We start from the raw sequence: 21178 nt of genomic DNA on the forward strand, positions 1-21178 counted from the left end.
GTTGTATGATAAACTTGGTTCTCCGTGGTGGTTGCCAACCTCTCCACTGGTGGAAGCCATGAGCTCACATGCTGACCATTGCAGAACCTGAGGCTTGGATGGACCCACCATCCATGAAACATTCCTTGTAACCTCTGGCATCTCTTCCAGATTTTTCCCAACCTGTCTTTGCATCTTCAGCAGGCTTATTGTAGCCATGACCAGAGGCTTGTCATCAGCTTGGGGCTTAGCATGTGGCTGATTCCACTGCTAGGAAGGTTGGCTGACAATACTTCTCTCACATTCTGGTACTTGTCTATGAAGTGTCATCAGAATTTGCCATTAATTCTGTACATGAACCCTCAAAGACTCCTATGAGTGTAACTGAAGTGGTGGAGGATGGGGGAAATATGGAAGATGGTACATCCTCTGGATGTTGTAGGTCTTCATCCTCTGGTGGAGTCATTATTTTTGTCCTTGGGCTTGGATCTTTGCACACACAATGATGATGACCTGTAGTGGAGAACAATATGGAGAAGTTCAGGCAATCACAAATTCACCTTCGTCTCTAACGTGCCTAAGTCTCAACACCAGGTTGAAGGCATTCTCACATTGCTGGCTGACTAATCCAGCCTTGTCATCCACAATGGAATGGTTGCCCTGCTCTCCCACAGTCTCAATAGCTTCCCTCCCACACAGCTTTAGAACCTTCTGTCAGGAGCACCTCCTTCTAACTTGACCCTCTCCTTGGCGTTTGTCTGCTTATCTTGCATGATGAAGTGGAGACTTGGTGATATGTCAAGAGACTCCTAACTCTTTTGTCCCCACGCCACATACTGGCCCCACATTCTAACAAATAGCCATTTGCCTCATCATGCACAACTGTCATGCAGCATGACTTCAATTGCCATGAGGTAGTGAGGATGACAACAGGTTTTCCAGTCTGACCTTTCCCCATTTGCAAACTTAATTTATTAATACCCTCGTGAGAGACCCTTTGATGTAATGTCACATTGCCACTTACTCTGGCAGATCACAATTAGTCTCTGACCCTTTTGAATGTCTGCTCATCTTCACGTTGATCTCCGTCCTAGCTACCTTGGTCAAATGGGAGGATCTTTTATTGATATGCCTGGGGAAGAGCAGCTCCCTGTAGCCGGACGGCCTGGAGGGAACTTGCAGGGAGGATTTCTGATCTGTGAAGCCGCTCTTTATATCCAGAAACGTTGCTGATCCAGTGGTGAGGGGGATGGGGTCAAGCAAGATGTTTGCTGCAGAGAAGTTGGGGAGTTTAGGAGAGAAGGGAATGGAGACTGTGGTTCAGAAACAAATTGTTTAATGGTCCTGAAATTAGAAGATTTTGCTGCCACTTTCCTATTAGTTCTCCCTGCCTTGTAGAGGCAGGTCTTTACTAACCCATCACAAAATTAAATTGAGTAAGGTGACAGTGCCTGCTTGCTGCCACTGCATGATTGCATATGGTTCACGTGCCCTCTGCATGTACCTGAGATTTACAACTCATTTCGGCTCTGACATAAGTAGAAGTGAAACTCACTCTAGGTCTTGCTGTTCAGAGCCACAATCTTCTGATTCAAATCTACCCATTGTCAGCACACTTCCTGCTCCCTCTTAGGAAGGGCCCCATGGTTTTCTTAACTGCTTCATAGCCTTTTTAAAATTGTGTTAGCTATGGGTATGCTTCCAATCTTCAAAAGAACACTTTCTGCTGCACTAAAATGGACAATGTTCATGAGAACCTGTGTTATAAAATGTTCCATCACCATCAACCCATCTGTTCCTATCCCAGGGTACAGAGGCTCATTGTAATGCTCATAATCACTACTCTAGAATGGAGATTGAACCTGAATTCTCTTATTTACTTCTGTTACTGTGTAATTACTCAGTTATTGAAGTAACTTCATAATGACTTCTAAGAATTGTTTCTATAGCTTAACCAAGCTAATACAATGAGTCTTGATATACACAAGAATATCAGGTTAATAATCTATGATAGAAAGGTATAAAGCTGAAAAGGCATGATGACGATCATTGAAAAGCTATGACCTGATTCATGTGGAACATTCTTTTGATGATTTTATTCTTGTTGGTGTGCTGACTTGTGGAAAAGCTAATGTTTAATATTTGACTATCTGGCACAGCACTGAACCACACTGAGGAAGAGATTCCAGAATAACAGTTGGACTGTTCTAATTTGCCTGAGTAAAAAACAAAGATTTACATTTATACATTTATTTTCATAACCTTGGGTTACTTCAAAGTGCTTTACAACCATGAAACACTTTTGAACTGTACTCACTGATGGAGTGTAGGAAACATGGCAGCCATTTTGCGCATAGCTAGCTCACACAATCACCAATGTGATAATGACCAGATAATCAACTTTAAGTGATGTTGATGGAGGGATAGAAATTGTGCTCGAGTCTCTGGATAAGGACTTGAATCCACAATTTTCTTTGAGTGAAAAATAGCTTGGGCTTAGGCTTCTGATTCTGTTCTCTGCAAAAACAATTATTGGTGTTTATATTGAAGGCAGGATCAGGATCATTTGTATAGGCTGGCAACACTCCTGTGCATATTGTCTTGAAGAATAGCCATTTTGGTTTTGGAAACCTGCCCATCCCATGGTACTTTACCCCAACCTTCAGAATAAGGATGGAGTAGTCTACTTGTGTGATTGAATGGTTAGGCTGAGATTTACTGATGGTTTGGTATGCTTTTGCAGGGTTACCCACTGTGGTGAAATTTGTGGATAGAGAGACATTGTTGAAGGAACGAGAAGAGAAGAAAAAGGTAAAATGCTGACTTCCGCCATGTCAGCAAGGTAAAACTATCCAGTGGAACAAAGCAATGAACAGGTTTCCTGCCTAATAACCCAGTTTGATGGTTTGAGCAAACTTTCCCATATTAAGCTTATATCACCTTAGAGAAATGCATGTAACAACAGAAAGATTAATCCTCAACAGGATCCTACCCCAATCCCCTTCCAATATTATAAAACAAAATAATGTGTTGCTGGAAATCTGAAATAAAACAAATATGCTAAAATTATTCAGCAGTTTGATGGTATTGGTATCTGCGGAGAGAGAAACACTTAATGCTTCAGATCGATGACCTTGCGTCAGAACTCCTTTTGTCACATGGGAACACCAGCACCTGGAAGTTCCCCTCCAAGTCACTCACCATCCTGACTTGGAAATATACCGCCATTTTTTCACTGCCACTAGGTCAAAATCTTGAAACTCCTGCCCTAAAAGCACATCACATTGTGTACCTACATTATCCATGTTTTCCTATTGCCTCCACTTTCAGGTCAATAAAATTTAATATACCTTCCCCATTTACTTATGAAACTATTGTAAGTTGTAATTCAACAGCTGAAAAGTCAAGTCCCTACCTATCTCACAAATAGGGACTTGACACCCTTATTTACAGAATACCACTATTGTCCCAGGAACTTTCAACACGGTTGAATTGACTGATAATCAGCTCAGGAATCCTACCACCACCAAACCTACCCACCACCAACTCCTCCCCACTTTTCCCCAAAGGGTAAAGAAAGTGTGATGTGAAGATGCACTAAAAAAAGTCCCAAAAACGTTTTTTTTTAAAATGCGTCATCGTACACCCTTTTACAGCACTGATTTAATAAGTTTAAAGATCCGGATGAATGTTAGTGAATGGATCAATGTTAGTGAATGGGAGCATGGATCAATGTTAATGAGTGGGTGAATGGGTACAGTAACAGATTTGGTGAGATAAGTGGGTGATTAATAGGGTAGGTGGGGTGGCAGCGATTCTTCAGGGATAGGCAATAAATGCTGGCTTAGCCAGCAACACTGGATAGGACAAGCAAACTCTGGAAGCTTGTTCATTGCATGGAGCACCTGATTTGATTTTGGAAACTGGCTCAGGCTGAAAGTCTCTTTTGTAACACAGAACAGTGAGTGTACTATAAGAAGCATTAGACATGGGTCTGGATTTTTCGAGGAGCAGCAATCATTGTTAGATTGCGACTCCATTTAAACTATTCCAAGTTTCAACACTTCTTCATTTCTTACCAGGTCTTTTATGCCTGGCTTTCCCAGAAATGCAGCATCTTTCTGAGTGTTCCATCCCAGCTCTGTAGAGCCAGGGAGGTGGGGGAGAGAGAGATAGATCACACACACCTGTCATGACAACAGCAGATGTTATTTGTTGAGCAAGTCAGATCCCAGAGTGAAACCTGTCTTACTGATCATAAATTATTTTATGTATTTTGAAAACGAGGAGGAAAAGCTACTGACAGCAAAAGCATAGAGCTTGGGTAACACCTTTAGGATTTTAAAATCAAAAGATTTATTAACAAGAAAAAAAGCTGAATCACGTAAGATTGAAGTTGCACAGTTAAAAGAGTCTTACAGAACAACCCCCCAAAAAAACGTACTTGGTCAAAACACATACATAAACTACCTTCTTAGCAGCAACTCCCTTATAGACTTTTGACTGTAAAGTTACGATAATATTACCCGAGGCAAAGAACTGCTGTCACTTTGATAAAGGAATATCACATAATCCTCAAACACTTCCACTGTGATGTGGAAACCTAACAAAAGGTTCAGAAACAGATGGCTTTCTGAAAGCTAAGACTTCTTCTCTGGCTTGATTGAATGGCTGCTTCAAATTCACAACTTTTGCACCTCTTCTTGCACAGATCTGGTCTTAGGACATTTTCCCCCGTACAGCCACCAGCTAAACATTTTCTCTTAAATATCCTTTTGCCCTTTCATCTCAAACTCCGTTGTCCTCAAACGCCTCCTTGAACTCAACTATTCCAAGAATAATAATTATCCATGTTTTCCTATTGCCTCCACTTTCAGGTCAATAAAATTTAATGTACCTGCCCCATTTACTTATGAGATTATTGTAAGTTGTAATTCAACAGCTGAAAAGTCAAGTCCCTATTTATCTCATAAGCAGGGACTTGACACCCTTATTTACAGAATACCACCATTGTCCCAGGAGCTTTCAATGCGGTTCAATTGACTGATAATCAGCCCAGGAATCCTACCACCACCAAACCCGGGCGGCACAGTGGTTAGCACTGCTGCTTCACAGTGTCAGGGACCCAGGTTCAATTTCGGCCTCGGGTCACTGTCTGTGTGGAGTCTGCATGTTCTCCCTGTGTCTGCATGGGTTTTCTCCGGGTGCTCTGGTTTCCTCCCACAGTCCAAAGATGTGCGGGTTTGGTGGATTGGCTGTGCTAAATTGACTAAATTGTGCTAAATTGTAGGAGGGATTAGCAGGGTAAATATGTGAGATTATAGGGATAGGGCCTGTGGTTAGTACATACTCGATGGGCCGAATGACCTCCTTCTGCACCGTAGGAATCTATGATTCTATGAAACCACACCGCCCCCACCACCCCCCACACTTTTTTCCCCAAAGGGTAAAGAAAGTGTGGTGCGAAGATGCACTAAAAAAACAGTCCCAAAATCTTTTTTTTAAATCCACCATCATACACCCTTTTACAGCACTGATTAATATGTTTAAAGATCCGGGTGAATGTTAGTGAATGGGAACATGGATCAATATTAATGAGTGTGTGAATGGGTACGGTAACAGGTTTGGTGAGATAAGTGGGTGATTGATAGGGTAGGTGGGGTGGCAGTTGGGGATAGTGAAAGGTAGTTCGGATGACAAATAAATGAGGTGGGGAGATGATAGGTGGGTGGGTTGAAGGTTAGTCAAATGGGGTCGGATGGTGGGGGTGTCTCATTGTGGGGAGGGGTAGTCGGGTTGGGGGTAGATCAGGTGGTTGTGGGGGGGTTATTCATGTAGGGGCAGAGGGGTATTTGGGTGGTCGAAGGGGTAATGTGGGAAGGGGGATAGTCAGGGTCAGGGAAGGTAGTCAAAGGGGTACTGGGAGTCAGTGGAGGTAGTGGGGTTGGTTGGGTGGGTTGGGGGCCACCAAGGGGGTGGTCAGGCTGTGGAGATCAGTTCTGTAGTTACCCAGGAGTTAGGCTAGGTATTGTCTGTCTACCATTTCCTGAGTAACTATCTAGATAATTAATCAAACAGTCCAAAGTCTCCAACTCAAACTGAGTCAGAGACATTTACAGTGGTCCTGGAGAATTGCTCATTGGAAGCTGATGCCTCCTGGACAGTTCCAGGTAAGTCATCGTGTCAGGAATACTGCAGGGTCCCAATGTGTATCTTGGGTCATATGTCCAATGATCTGAAGAATGGTTGATTTGTGCCATAGTGGCAGATCAGAGTGACAGATATGTACACTGACAGGTTGCTTCATTTTTAAGTTTCACAACGGTTGAGAACGTCCCTAGCCCTGCCAATATAACTGGTCAATAACATTTTAAGGCCTTAGGTTTTCTGGAACTGCAAGCATCTAGCTCTTTTTCTGATGAATGGAAATGAAATATTTTGCTCCTGTACTTTATAAAACCACACAGATCATACCATTTGTAGTGACTATATAAATGCAGCCAGGGTTATAAAATTTAACTCAACATCTTAAATTAAGGAGAGGTTAATACAGCCAGGATTCTTGCTCCTTAGCACTTTTTATCAACCCCTCCAATTCCTACCCTCAGCCCTGCCCAATGTAAAATCCATATCTGTAAGGAGCAGACTCTCAGTAATGTTCTGCATAGTGTAACACATTGCATAAGCTCACATGGAGAAGGACGATACCAGAAGACGTTGATATCTGTAAAACTACACCCAGTGAGTGCCAGCATTTTCTGAGGAGCAAATCAGACAGAAAATATGTCACAAAGTCCTGATGTAAGATGGAGATAGTTTGCAATCTGAGAAACATTGGTCTTGTTACCTGCTTGTTAAATAGAAAACATCACAGTAAAAAGCTTCAATTATATCAAATTTACCGTTTCTTCAACAGATTGAAGAAGAAAAAAAGAGGAAAAAGGAAGAAGCAGCCCAAAAGAAACGAGAACAAGAGGTGAGGACTTGACACGTGCTGTCAAGCTGCTGTACCAGCCTGTGTAGTTGGTTTTACACAACTTGGTCTGTTGGGTCTGTTTTGATGGACATAATTTAAATTAAAAAGAAGAGAGAAGTAAGAGCAAGAATCTGATCACTTGGATAGCTCAATGCAAGTATGTTCACTTTTGTCTTGCAATGAAGACTCAGCCATCTGAGACATTTACATTAAAACAACACTGGAATGCCAGTGAGCAGCTGACCATAAATGTACCAGATTTGACTTCGGTTTGTACTGAATTAGCTGATTTCAACTGTGGTGGGAGTTAGAACAACACAAAAGGCTTTTCGAAGGTAAGGCAGGAAAAATCAACCAGAAAGGCCACTCCTCATTTTGAATTCTATGATCATTGCTTAGAAAAATTTGCGTAGGTGCATGTTGGGTGGCAACCAGATTGTGGGAGGTTGGGATTATTACACACTGATGCTTAATTTGTATTACCAAAATATGCAACTGAAACGCCTGCTGAAGATTAAAAGCATGCTTACTATACTGACTGTATTTAGTGATCATTGACCTCCTCCCCTCAGGTCCCCGATGCTTACAGTAAGTGACTCAACCTTTTCTTTAGAAGGATACAGAATTGCAGGAAAAGCTTTTCTGGAATTTAGCAATACTGGCTTATAGAAGACCTCTGGGTTAAGTTCTGGTCATGAATCATTTAGCTTTCTGTTCCATGCAATATCACCGGATGCATCATGTGCTCCCCTGACAATCTTTTGACCTTTAAGTGAAAGTCCACTGTCACTCTGTAAATCACTAAACATTCAGGTTATTTGACTGAGAACAAGATCGCTGGCAGTTCCCCACCTGCATTGCATGCCAAACTATTGCAGTTGACAGCATGGAGTTGAACAAATAATGTTGTGTGCACTTAGTCCAGATGCCAGTTTATCGTTGTAACATATGGAGATCATGGAAAATTGGTAATTTTGGAAGTCAGTTATGCACTTTTGTTTTGTTCTTCACATTCCTTCTCTTGTTTTGAGCAGATGCCATATCCATAATATGTTTAAAATTTTGTTTGTACTTTCCTACTCACAATACTTACTTTCTTGTTGCCCTATTTTTTTGTCACATTTTCAATTTAAATTCCTTTGTCCATTTATAATGGAAACTTCCTGTGTCAATTGCCATGTTATAATTACACTACCACTAGCACCTCTGTTTCATGTATTCCCAACTCCTCGGCTCCAATTCTACTTCTCCGTCCTGAGTTGCCTTTAGTTTTCAAATGTGATTGGTAGGCGCTATAGAATCCTTCTTGATAAATTAGCTTAGGCATGTCTTTTTTATGTTCTTATATTTAATTACTTGCAGAAGGTGCCCTAAACTGCAACAGTATGTGTTTAAGTGCAAAATAAACTCTTTAGATGAAGAAAAATCTTACCATTGGGTACAGCTGATTTTTCTGAAGCGATCAAGTGATTGTGACTTAAAGCCTAGGGTCAGAGGCAGGAAGCCAGATAAATAGAAAACTTCTGCAAATTGAGTTGATATGGAGTTTTGTGAGACTTTAACAATTAAATTTCCATGTGCTTCTGCCATAAGGGATCATATTACATAGATGCAGGAGGAGTTAAAGGAATTCAGATTGATTTACACTATTTGTCTCCACGCAGGCAGCAAAACTGGCCAAGATGAAAATCCCTCCCAGCGAACTGTTCAGATTAGAGAAGGACAAGTATTCCAAGTTTGATGAAAATGTAAGTATTGAAAGATGAATAAAAAAGATATATTGACTGGAAAGACCTATGTTCAATCTCTGTATTGAGTTAGCTGATCTCGGTCGGGAGAGCAGTTGGGGAACTCAAGTTAGTTTCAGCATCCCTGAGAAGAACAGGAATATCAGCTAAGGATGCTTCTCATGATTATTTTACAGTGACTCCTGATATAAAGTGTATGTGTGGGAGTACTGCTGAGAGCATGATCAGGCTCGACTATGAGACCACCCTCAAGTATCCTTAACATCAAGGCTCATAGATAAATCTCACTGAATTCATTCACTGGTGAGAAAACTCAGCTGAACCTGACCCACTCTCAGTTGATGTTCAGACAGGTGTTCTCTCTGTATGAATCATTGGATAACATTTGAGAGGAGAAACTCTGACTGGATTTAGTTCCCCCTATTAATTTACTGGTCTGTAGGAGCCAACTACTAACTTCCTTAAGTAACTGAATTACTGAGGGAGCATCCATCTTCTTGGACCACTTCCACCTTCCAGTGCTTCAGATCCAAGTCCAAGTAGCAGAGGTATCTGCTGTGGCCGTTTCTTTGAAAACTTTCATCAACAGTTTTTGCATTTGGAGATGATCTATTCCATAAATCAAATCTAATGGCCTTGATTATGCTACAAGAACTTGATTCAAAACTATCATGACATAACTATACATCTAACGCAGTGGGTGGAATTTTCCCAGGTAAAGTGGGGTGGGTTTGAGTGCATGTGGGAAATTAAATCTCAAAAAAATTGATGTTGGATTGGGATCCTGATATCATCCCACCCTATTCTAAGTTTCTGATTCTGAAGCAAGTGGGGACCCTCTTGGCTCGGTCTTGAAACCAATTAAGATATTTAATAAGCTAATTAAATATTATTTTAACCCGTAAGTCTGGATTTCACAGCACAGCCAGGTCACTTATTCCAAAACTATCAGTAACGAGGCGAATGATAATATCAGCATGATATTTATCTGTAGACCGCATCACAGTCTACTCAATCTTGACTTGACTGTATCTTCCTTAACTGAGGGGCCCTGAGGCTAATTGTAGTAGCTCAATTGCAGTTCGATTCCGATCAGATGATGGAGAGGGGAATGGACCTGAGACCTCCATGGTCTATTTGACTCAACTACTCACTAAATGCACCAGATGTTTGCTGTGGTACTGGAAAAAAATTACAGCACTTTTTAAGAGGTTAAATGCATTGCTTAGATTCAAGAACCAGTGATTTGTTTTCTGTGGGAGGATGGAAAAAATGGTCCTTTTTCAGTGTGTACTTTCCTATGCTGTTGATCAGAGTGAGTTCTAAATCCTAAAGTTGTTGTTTATTTTCTTCAAGGGGTTTCCAACTCACGATATGGAGGGCAAGGAACTCAGCAAGGGACAGACCAAGAAACTTAGAAAACTTTATGAAGTGCAGGAGGAGCGGTATAATGAGTATGTGCGGATGCTGCAGAATAGCAGCACCAACTAAATGCATTACAATGACACCCAGTGTATCCAGCAATGGAAAGAAGTAACTCCAGAAACGACAGGGATTGAACAAAGACAAAAATTCTATTTAGATTCTTCAAATGAATAAAGAGAGACATTTATTACTTTTGATCATGAGAAATGAACTAATGGAAGCAAATAAAATTGACAGTTCGAACAGCTGACTTTGCTCTTGTTCAACGAAGAATATAAATTGATGTGATAAGAGAGACATGATGGCATAACATGGAGGAACTTGCCTTTCATGTTTAGGACCTACATGCAAATATATGTTACATTGACAGTATGGAAATTACCTCTCTTGTCATGATTAGTTTTGAGCAATCTAAGTTCAATTGAATTTAGTCCTGAGCAACAGGTCCTCATTTGGCATTATTGTCAATATCACAAAGGCCACATAATGGTTTGTGTAAAGAAGTGGGGAACTGTCCAGCAGGTGCTCTTAAAGATTGGGACTGAATAGAGAGAGATAGGAGTGATTGATTTGACAACATGACTGAAATGCAAAGGCTTTAATTCTGAACATCAACATCCTTCAGTCAGTGCAAGATGCAAAAAATACAATTTTTGGCTCTTTACCAGTTCCGAGCCATGTTATTGAGTGGAGCACTTTGAGAATATGCAAATGTTTTTTCCGTCTTCCCTTTTAATGGGCATAATTATAAATCAGTTTCTGTCCAACAATTATGTATTTTGCTGTCATTTTAACAAATGTTCCTTTAATAAATTAAGCTTTGAGAATTGATATGAGTTCTTTGCATGAAAGTGTTATTTGTATCAATTTGAAATGGGCGTTTACATGTTCATAGAATAATTGAATGGTTACAACACAGAAGGAAGCAATTCAGCTTGTTGAGCCTGTGCCGGCTCTCTAAGAACAATTCAGCTATTCTCACTCCCATCCTTTCCCCATAGCCTTTTAGATGCTTATCCAACTGTCATTTGAAAGCCATGATTAAAGTCAACCTCCAACAGCCTTACGGGCTGAGAATTCCATATTTTGACATATGTAAGAAAAAAATCCTCATGTTGACTTTGATTCTTTTACAAATACTTTAAATCTGTATCCTCTGGTTCTGGGCCTTTCACCACTGCAAGTAGTTTTTCTTCTATTTATTCTGTCTGGGTCCTCATGATATTATCCCTCAACCTCCTTTTCACTAAGAACAACCTAATCTTATATCCATAAGCCTTTTTGAAACAGTCCCTCCCCTTCAGAAAATTTGCCTTCAAAGACACAGGGGTAGCACAGTGGTTAGCACTGCTGCCTCACAGTGCCAGAGATCCGGATTCAATTCCCAGCTTGGGTCACTGTCTGCGTGGAGTTTGCACATTCTCCCCATGTTTGCGTGGGTTTCCTCCCACAGTCCAAAGATGTGCAGGTTGGGTGAATTGGCCAGCATCAATTCTCCCTCTGTACCCAAACAGGTGCCAGCATGTGGCTACTAGGGATTTTCACAGTAACGTCATCGCAGTGTTAATGTAAGCCTACTTGTGACATAAATAAATAAGGTACTTTAATCAAACAATGAACAGCAAACCATAAGACAAAAGCAAATTAATGGCAAACTCTGATATTTGATAACTATTGTCTGGAATGGGGCTATCTTGATCAGACCATGTTGTTGATTAATAGGTCAGTAGTTTGTCAATCTGCTCATATTAAGGGGGACTGCAAGTTTTCTCATTCTGAACAAGACAGTGAGGTAAAGGGAAAGTCCTTCCATTCCACCTTTCTTGCCGTAACATTTCCTCAATTGTATTTAGTAAAATAAGTGAAAAGGAATTAAAAGTTAACAATTGTGCATTCTCGTGATCATGAGCAATTGTTTTGCATTTTCTATCTTGCTAGGCAGAGTTGAATTTAAGTTCTGATAAATCTTTCCAGCTATAAATTCCCAGAAATAAATATTGGAGTATGTTTCTGTAATGATTTGAAACATGAACTCTCTTGGCTTCCACGCTGATTCAACTGTCTCTTACCATTTTCTATTTTCTTTTACCTGTTTTCTCACTTCACCTTAAGTTGCTCATTTTTGTTGGGGTGTGAACTTACAGGGGCTCGCCATCCTCCTCCTCCAGTTAGCAATTCCTCATGTGTAAATGAAGTGTTCCATGCACAAGTGGTGGAGAAATGGGATGAATCATCATTTAACCCAATTCTTTCCTTACCCAATATCCACACACACTAATCTTCCAGATAGATAATGAAAAATGAAATTAGAACAATGTTAGTCAGTGGTAAACCAGCTCCCTGCTAGTGGAAGCTGCACAGTTAATTAGTACTGCTGACCTGACTCAGGTCCCTGGAATTTTTGTTATACAGGAAGCTTTTGCTCAGACATGAAGTAAATAGCATGAGTACGATTGTAGAGTACTTCACTCCAGGAACTTGGGAAATGAAGGAATTTAAGCAGCAGTCCCAGAGAGGAAGTGGGAATCAATGAGACTTTAGAGTTGAAGGCTGGAGGTAATTAGTTGGACAGGTAGGTAATTTTTAGGATTGTATTCCACGAATATAGGGCAGTGCTTTGAACCAGGATCCAGAAAACAAAAGTATTGCATTAAATGTATAGCTTAAACTGCTTAATACAGCTACAAATAACTGTTGAATAACAAATTAAGTTAATAAAATAAGGCCAGTCTAAGATATGGCAGAGGAGGTTGTATGGGCTGCAGAGCAATTTCTGAATGGTTTTATCCAGAATATTGCCACATCCAAGAGGAAAACATTGGTTTGTGAAAGGGAGACTGACTGTTAGGGAGCAGAGTACAGAGGATTTAGGAGAGGTTGATGGGTACAGTGATCCTATCTAACAGTACGATGTGGGGACTGCAGGGAAGGCAGCTCTTATGCAGACCAAAGTAGAAAGGGTTTCCAAAGGGGAAAGAGAACAGAAATGATTATTGCACAAGATAGGAGCTCATGATAGTAGGGGTGATATATTAGCATGGTTAGAAAATTGGTTAACTAATAGGAAGAGGAGTTGGAATAAGAGTTATTTTCAGGCTATCAAACTGTAACTAATGGAATGCCACTGGGATCAGTACTAGGGTGTCAACTATTTATGATGACTTGGATTGAATGAACTAACCGCTTGTAGTCAAATGTGCTGATTATACAAAGATAGGAAAATAAGTTAGGAAGAGGGTACAAAGAGACTGCAAATGGATATAGATAGGTTAAGTGAGTAGGCAAAAATCTGGCAGATGGATTATGTGAGAAAATGTAAGGTTGTGTACTTTGGCAGGATGAATAAAAAACAGAACATTATTTAAATGGGAAGAGACTTCAGAATCCCTTCATAGTGCAGAAGAATCTGGGTGTCCTTGTACATGAATTTTTTTAAAAAGCATACAGTTACAGCAAGTCATTAGGAAGGCAGAAAAATTATCTTTATTACAAGGGGGGTGGAGTATAAAAGTAGGAAACTTTTCACACCCAGAGTAGTGTGTACAGATCTGGTCTCCTTAAGGAGGGAAACAGTTCGGAAAAGGTTCAGTAAGCTGATTCCCGAGATTGAAGGGGTTGTCTAGTGAGGAGGTGTTGGACCTATACCCATTGGCATTTAGAAGAATGAGATCTTATTGAAACACAGGATTCTGAGGGGACTTGACAGGGTAGAGACTAAGAGAATGTTTCTTTTTGGAGAATCTGGAAGCAGTGGCATAGTTTAAAAGGGTCTCCCATTTAAATTGGGGCTGAGGAGGAATTTCTTTTCTCAAAGGTTGTTAGTCTTTGGAATTCTGTAGAGAGCAGTGGCAGTTGAGTCACTGAATATATTCAAGGCTGAATTATGCAGATTTTTGGTTGATGGAGTCGAGGGTTGAGTGAAGGTGGGTTCACCCTTAACTCAATCTGACAAGACTGTCAGTCAATAAGACAACATGATACTTGGAAAGCAATTCCAGAAAATTTATTTAAAAACTAAAATTATACTTAAACTTCAGGATAATTACAGCTCTTTTGGTTGCACTTTCCAATTGAGGTTTGGTTGCAGTTGACGTAACAGCTCTCGACTTCCACACATGCAATTTCCTCTCTGGGGTCTTCTTTCTGTGCAGTGAGGCTTTATGATATTGTTTCTAACTCCTTTCTGACCATCAAAACACCTCAGAGCCAAACTGGCCCGATAATTGGCTCTGACCATATGGGCACTGAACTAAGCCCTATTCATGCTGTCCAAGAAACTATTCATGTCCACTGATAATGTTAATCTCAAACAAGATTCCTGATATAACCTGATTACTTTAGCTGTACCAAGGTTGTCCACTTTGTCTTGTAGAGGGTTACTGGAGTTTGTAATGCCCTTGTTTAACACAATCAGCCATGACGATACATTGCAACTATTGTTCAACTTTCTCCATTAATAAAACGGACTAATACTGTAAGTTAATATGCATATAATGCAATCAAAGTTTCAGGATTAATTGTAACTGATTTTACTAAATGCAGTGATGTAAAGTAAATTTGTGTCATACAGTGAAACTAAATCTAACTACCCAAATCTACCTACATGGGGGAGAAAAGTGGGGTTAAGGCCACAATCATAGAATCATAGAAATCCTACAGTGCAGGAGGAGGCCATTTGGCCCATCGAGTCTGCACCGACCACAATCCCACCCAGGCCCTACCCCCACATATTTACCCGCTAATCCCTCTAACTATGCATCTCAGGGACAATTTTTTTTTTTAACCTGGCCAATCAACCTAACCCGCACATCTTTGGACTTTCAACTCAGCTATGATTTTATTGAATGATAAAGCAAGCTCTCGGGGCCAAATGGCCTATTCCTAATGATCTGATAGGAGCAATAGGGAACTAATAGGTGGGGAGATAGCATCTTCTGCAGCCAACAACAAGAATCTGTAAAGGTGTGTGGCCTGCCCAGTTCCAGTATAATGGATTTCTCATGGCAGCTGTAAAAGAACTTGGAAAGGGAGGGGGTAAACCCAGTTGTCAGGGTTTGTGTAGGAACAGAGAGGAGGTCTTGCTGAAAGAGTATCAAAAGTTAAGTTCTAAATTAAAAAGCAGGACATTGAGTGTAATAGCTACTGGATTATTGCCTGAGCCACATGCAGATTGGCAAATGGCAGATAGATTATGAGAAATAACACGGCTAAAAGGCTAATGTGGGACACTGGCACTAGTTCTGGGACTGGAAGGAGCTGTACTAATAGGATGGGCTCCATCTGAACAAAGATGAAACTTGTGACCAAGTAGAAATGGGAACTAGGAAGCTGACAATCTTTAAATCAGGAGATTGTGGGGAGGGATCTCTAAGGAGAGATGGTGGCATAGTCATAATGTCACTGGACCAGAGCCCCAGGCTAATGCTCTGGGTTCAAATACTACCATGGCAGCTGGTGGAATTAAAATTCTGTGATTAAAATCTGGAATTGAAAGCTAGTCTCAATAATGGTGATGAAACTATCATCAATTGTCTTAAAAACCCATCTGGTTAATCAAATCCCTTTAGGGACGGAAATCTGATGACATTACCTGGTTAGGGGGAATAATACCCATACTAATAACTATGGAGGAGAATAGTAGCCATATTAATAACTGTCCAGTGAAAGGGTTAAAAGAGGCAAACCACAAAAAAAGTCTGCACGCAGTTTAACAGCAGAGACATGCACATCAGGATAGTAAGCTGCTATTTCCAGACAAACGGCGACTGTCTGAGTGACAGACCTTTCAGATAAGCAGAAGAGAAGAAAGATGTCTTCGTCTAGGAGAGGCCATTAAACCAGACATTTGGAATGGAAGGATCGATTTGTGTTCTAAAATTCAGACACAGCTGGGGGTGTCCAAAGATAATTGCAACAATAACCTACTGATGTAATTAAAACCTCATGCTGATTGGATATTATAATTAAGCAAGTGTAAGGTGATTGGTTTTAATATCTATGCCCTATGAATGACGTAACCTTAATCAATAACAGAGTGGATAGAGATAACTCCTATACTTTGGTATATTCAATTACTTTTAATCAAATTTGAAACCATAACTGCTTTTGTATTTCTGAATTCTGTATTCTGACTGGCCTTAAATGACCGAAGTCAGGGTTCTTCAATAAATCATTTTGAACCACTCCATGACTTTGTCTGGCTACTTGAGGGGAACAGTAATTATAACTACATTAACAAGCAACACCTGGTCTGGTTTACAGTTGACTCCAGGTCCACAGAAATGTGGTTGACTCTCAACTGCCCATTCTTAAATGGTCTAGCAAGCCATAAGGGAAACTAAGAATGGGCAACAACTATTGGTCCTGCCAGTGACATTCCCATCCCACAGAAAAGTGCAGTGCAGAAAAAGGCCATTTCAGCTCATCATGTCTGGGCTGGCCAAAAAGAAAAAAAACTAGTTATCTGTTTTAATCCCATTTTCTAGCACCCAGTCCGTAGCCTTGCACATAGCACTGCAGATGCAAATCCAGGTACATTTTAAATTAGTTGAGTATTTTAGCCTCAACCACCAACTTTGGCAGTGATTTCTAGGTGTCCACCCTCTGGGTGAAAACTTTTTCCTCATGTCTTGCCAAATCACCTTAGATCTATCAAGCCCACAACTAGGGGAAACAAGTTTTTCCTATCTACCATGTCTAGGCCCCTCATAATTTTGTACACCTCAATTAAATCACCCCTTTGCATCTTCTGTTCTATGGAAAACAACCTTAGCTTATCAAATCTCTCCTCAGTGCTGCAAGTTTCAAGCCCTGGCAACATTCTTGTCAAACTCCTCTGTACATTTTCCAGAGCAATTATGGCCTTCCTGTAACATTGTGACCAGAACCATACACAACACTCCAGTGGTGGCCAAACCAGTGTTTTATACAGTTCCTACATTACATCCCTGCTTTTGTATTCAATACCTTGCCCAATAAAGGAAAACATTCAATTTGCTTTCTTGACCATCTTGTCCACTTGTCCTGCCACCTTCAAGGACTTGTGGACATGCATGCCAAGGTCTCGCACTTCCTCAATATCTTCCCATGTATTGAGTATTCCCTTGCTTTGCTTGCCCTCCCAAATACATTACCTCGCTTTTTCAGATTGAATTCCATTTGCTACTTCTCTGCCCACTCAACCAGACCTTTAATATGGTATGAATCAACAGCTCTCCTCAACTACTAAGCCAATGTTTGTGTCATTGCAACTTTCCCAATCGTGCCTCCCACATTTAAGTCTAATCCCAACGAAGAATTTTTAAAAACAGTAAACATAAACAGCCGAAATGTAAACAGAACAGGGAAAGAGAGCAAAGGAAAGAATAAAGTAAAGGAGGATACTGGTGGCAAGGGAATAGTTATAGCAGTCTTTATGGTCAAACATAAAATAAGAGGAAATCTTATTAAAAATGAGTTTAAAAATGTCTGCACAACAATGGACACAGTGTCTGTAATGGAATAGGTGGCAATCTCGCACTGGGAGGAACCAGATGTAGCAAGGATTGCTGAGATATGGTTCCACAAAAAATAAGGATTAGGACTTAAACTTTGCAGAATACAATATATTTAGAAAAGATAGAGAGGGAAAAGGAGGAGATGGAGAAGCAGTACTTACCAGGAAGAACATAATGGCCGTAGAAAAAAGGGACACGGTTATCAACAAGACAAAAATAGAACCCATATGGATAGAGGTAAAAGATAATAAAGAATTAGTCACACTAATTGGTATTGTCTACAATCACCTAATCGTGAAAGAGAAGTGGAGGAAGAAAGATGCAGATAAATTCAGGAACTGAGCAAAAATATTGAATAATAATCATGCAGGACACAAGTATGACAGAAACCTGGTTGATAGGTTGAAGAAAAGCTGATTGGGAGAGCCAAGAATGGAACTTAGTGAAAGTAAAATGGGCAACAAAATTGGCAGGCAACAATGGAAAACACTGAAAGGTGCTCAACAGGAAAAATATATTCTACTAAAAGCAAATAAACTAAATACTAGTGACACTCCATCGGTGAATAAAAACATTTGGGAACAATCGAGGGATTCGAATAGAGAAATACAAGTGCATGGACCAAGGTTGGTGGATTTGCGGGACAGTGATGAGGTCCGTCAGAGGATACAGCAGGGTATAGATCGGTTGGAGACTTGGGCAGAGAGGTGGCAGATGAAATTTAATCCGAACAAATGTGAGCTAATGCATTTTGGAAGGTCTAATACAGATAGGAAATATACAGTAAGTGGCAGAACCCTTAAGAGAGTATTGATAGGCAGAGGGATCTGGGTGTACAGGTGGAGAAGGTAGTCAAGAAGGCACAAGACATGCTTGCCTTCATCGGCCGGGGCATTGAGTTTAAAAATTGACAAGTCATGTTATGTTGCAGCTTTATAGAACCTTAATTAGGCCGCACTTGGAATATAGTGTTCAATTCTGGTCGCCACACTACCAGAAGGATGTGGAGGCTTTGGAGAGGGCACAGAAAAGATTTACCAGGATATTGTCTGGTATGGAGGGCATTAGCTATGAGAAGAGGTTGGAAAAACTTGGTTTGTTCTCACTGGAATGACGGAGGTTGAGGGGTGACCTAATAAAAGTCTACAAGATTATGAGGGGCATGAACAGAGTGGATAGTCAGAAGCTTTTTCCCCAGGGTGGAAGAGTCAATGACTAGGGGGCACAAGTTTAAGGTGTGAAGGGCAAGGTTTAAAGGAGATGTACAAGGTAAGTTTTTTTTTTTACACAAAGGGTGGCGTGTGCCTGGAACTCGCTACTGGAGAGGTAGTAGAAGCAGATACGATAGTGACTTTTAAGGGGCGTCTGGACAAATACATGAATAGGATGGGAATAGAGGGATATGGTCCTTGGAAAGGTAGGGGGTCTCTGTTCAGATGGGCAGCATGGTTGGTGCAGGCTTGGAGGGCTGAAGGGCCTGTTCCTGTGCTGTAATTTTCTTTGTTCTTTGACATCAGAGGAGTGAATGACAAGCGAGAATTCAAAAAGATTAGGAAATTATCAAAAAATGTTCAGAAGACAAAGAAGAACTGTGAATTAAATTATCAAGGAAAATAAAACAAACCAAAGTATTTTACAGGTACATCAAATATAAGGTTAGCATGAGAATAAGACCATTAAGGAAAAGACAAGGATAATATCACAGGTGATGGATTGAAAAATGGCAGAAACATTAAATAATTATTTCACCTTGATATTTACCAAGGAGGTAGAACAGGTAGAAATGACATTGAAGAATGAGATGGGGGATGATAAGTGCATTTAAAATGATAAAATAACCAAATCAAACTAAGATGATTAAAAACTCAGGTCTAGGTAGAACATGCAATGTCAGGAAGAGACAGCAGAGGCATTACTGCACATATTTAATAATCTGTTATAAAAAAGGTGTAGTGCTGAGGACCTGGAGGCTAGATAACATAATTCACATATTTATGAAAGAGGACAGAATAAACTCAAGGGATTATAAAACCAGTCAGCCTGACATTGGTAGTAGGAAAAATAATTAAATCTGTACTAAAGGAGGGAATAAAAGAATGTCTCGAAAAAATATATAATAAATAGCATGGATTTCAATAGGGAAAAGTCTTGCTTGACCAACTTTGTTGCTTTTTTGAGGAGATAACAGTGGGAGTAGTCAGTGGTAATGCAGGAGATGTAACTTACTTGGATTTTCAAAAGGCTTCCAATAATGTACCCCATAATAGACTAATAGGCTAGATAGACAATGTGGAATCAGGGCGAGTGTCAAAATGAATTGCCACTTGTCTTCGAGGCAGAAAACAAAGAATGGGAGTAAAGGGATATTCAGAGTGACAGACGGTGGGAAGTAATGTTCCACAAGGTTCAGCACTGGTACCAATACGGTTCACAAGTCACATTAATAATTTAGACTTTGAAATCAAGAACACAATTTCTAAATTTGCAGAGGGGTGAATCTATACCGAGGAGAACAGCAACAAATTACAGGAGGACATTAATAAACTTGCACAAAATAGGAACAGGAAAAAGCCATTCAGTCCCCAAGCTTGCTCTGAAATTCAATAAGATCCTGGCTGATCTGACTGTGGCCTTAACTTCACTCTCCTGCCTGCCCCTCAATAACCCTAAACTTCCTTGTTAGTCAGCCTTGAGTACAGCCTCCATTGTTCACCGCAAAAAAGAATTCCAAACACATGAGCTTCAGAGGAGAAATCTTTTATCTCGGCCTTAAATGGAAGACTCCTCATTTTTAAACTGTGCTCCCTAGTTCTAGATTCCCCCACAAGAGGAATCAACTTCTCAGCATCTGCTTTATCAAGCCCTTCAGAATTTTCTATGTTTTAAAGTGATTTAAGCAGCAGAAATCAATGCCCAATATTTCACCTGTTTCCGGACCCCTTACCCCGCCGTTCCCATCACATTATCTCTCCCCCCTCAATCATGGATGATCGATTCACCAAACGATTTCAGAAAGTTCCAAGTAAAATGATGATGTCCCCTGAGGGCATTTGGTTATGTATGTCATCTGCTCTATATATACACACACATACACATACAGCATGGTCATTAATATTAAGAGCAGCAATTACACAATGTAGTATTAGTTTGTGTGCACCCCAAAGGTGATCCCAACGTAACTATTAAAAAGCCATAAAGTACAAATTTTACCTTAATAGCATCATACAGTATTGTTAATTTGACAGGAAGTTATTTATAACACTGAACAGACAACACGGATTTTGTTGACTGCCTTAGCCTCATAAACATTGAACCATATGGACGCAGTGACAGTAAATTCATATTTGGGGGAAGGATTCAATATTTGCAACCCAGATTAACTGCATAAGATCTTTTCCATTCTGTAAATGAAGACTTTCTTCTGCCTGGGTACATAATATTATTCAATGTAATTACTTCAGACGGGGGTAGGGGGCAGTAATTGGATTCTATTTGATCAGTAATTTCAGGGTAGAAAGAGCAAATGATTTCAGAGCAACAAAAGTGGATGATTA

General features: G+C 40.3%; 1 protein-coding gene across 2 annotated transcripts in view; it reads left to right on the plus strand.

Moving 5' to 3' along the window:
* The window catches only part of cars1 (cysteinyl-tRNA synthetase 1), a 71384-nt gene extending 60425 nt beyond the window's left edge, over nt 1–10959 (plus strand). For both annotated transcript variants that reach the window (XM_078220493.1, XM_078220492.1), the window contains 4 exons: nt 2723–2790; nt 6896–6955; nt 8620–8703; nt 10060–10959. In XM_078220493.1, the coding sequence (XP_078076619.1) occupies nt 2723–2790; nt 6896–6955; nt 8620–8703; nt 10060–10194 (347 nt within the window). In that variant the 3' untranslated portion in view covers nt 10195–10959. The remainder of the gene's footprint in view (nt 1–2722; nt 2791–6895; nt 6956–8619; nt 8704–10059) is intronic.
* Nucleotides 10960–21178: the final 10219 nt, after the last annotated feature.

Source organism: Mustelus asterias, chromosome 9 (genome assembly GCF_964213995.1).
Source record: "Mustelus asterias chromosome 9, sMusAst1.hap1.1, whole genome shotgun sequence".
NCBI classification, from domain to species: Eukaryota; Metazoa; Chordata; class Chondrichthyes; order Carcharhiniformes; family Triakidae; genus Mustelus; species Mustelus asterias.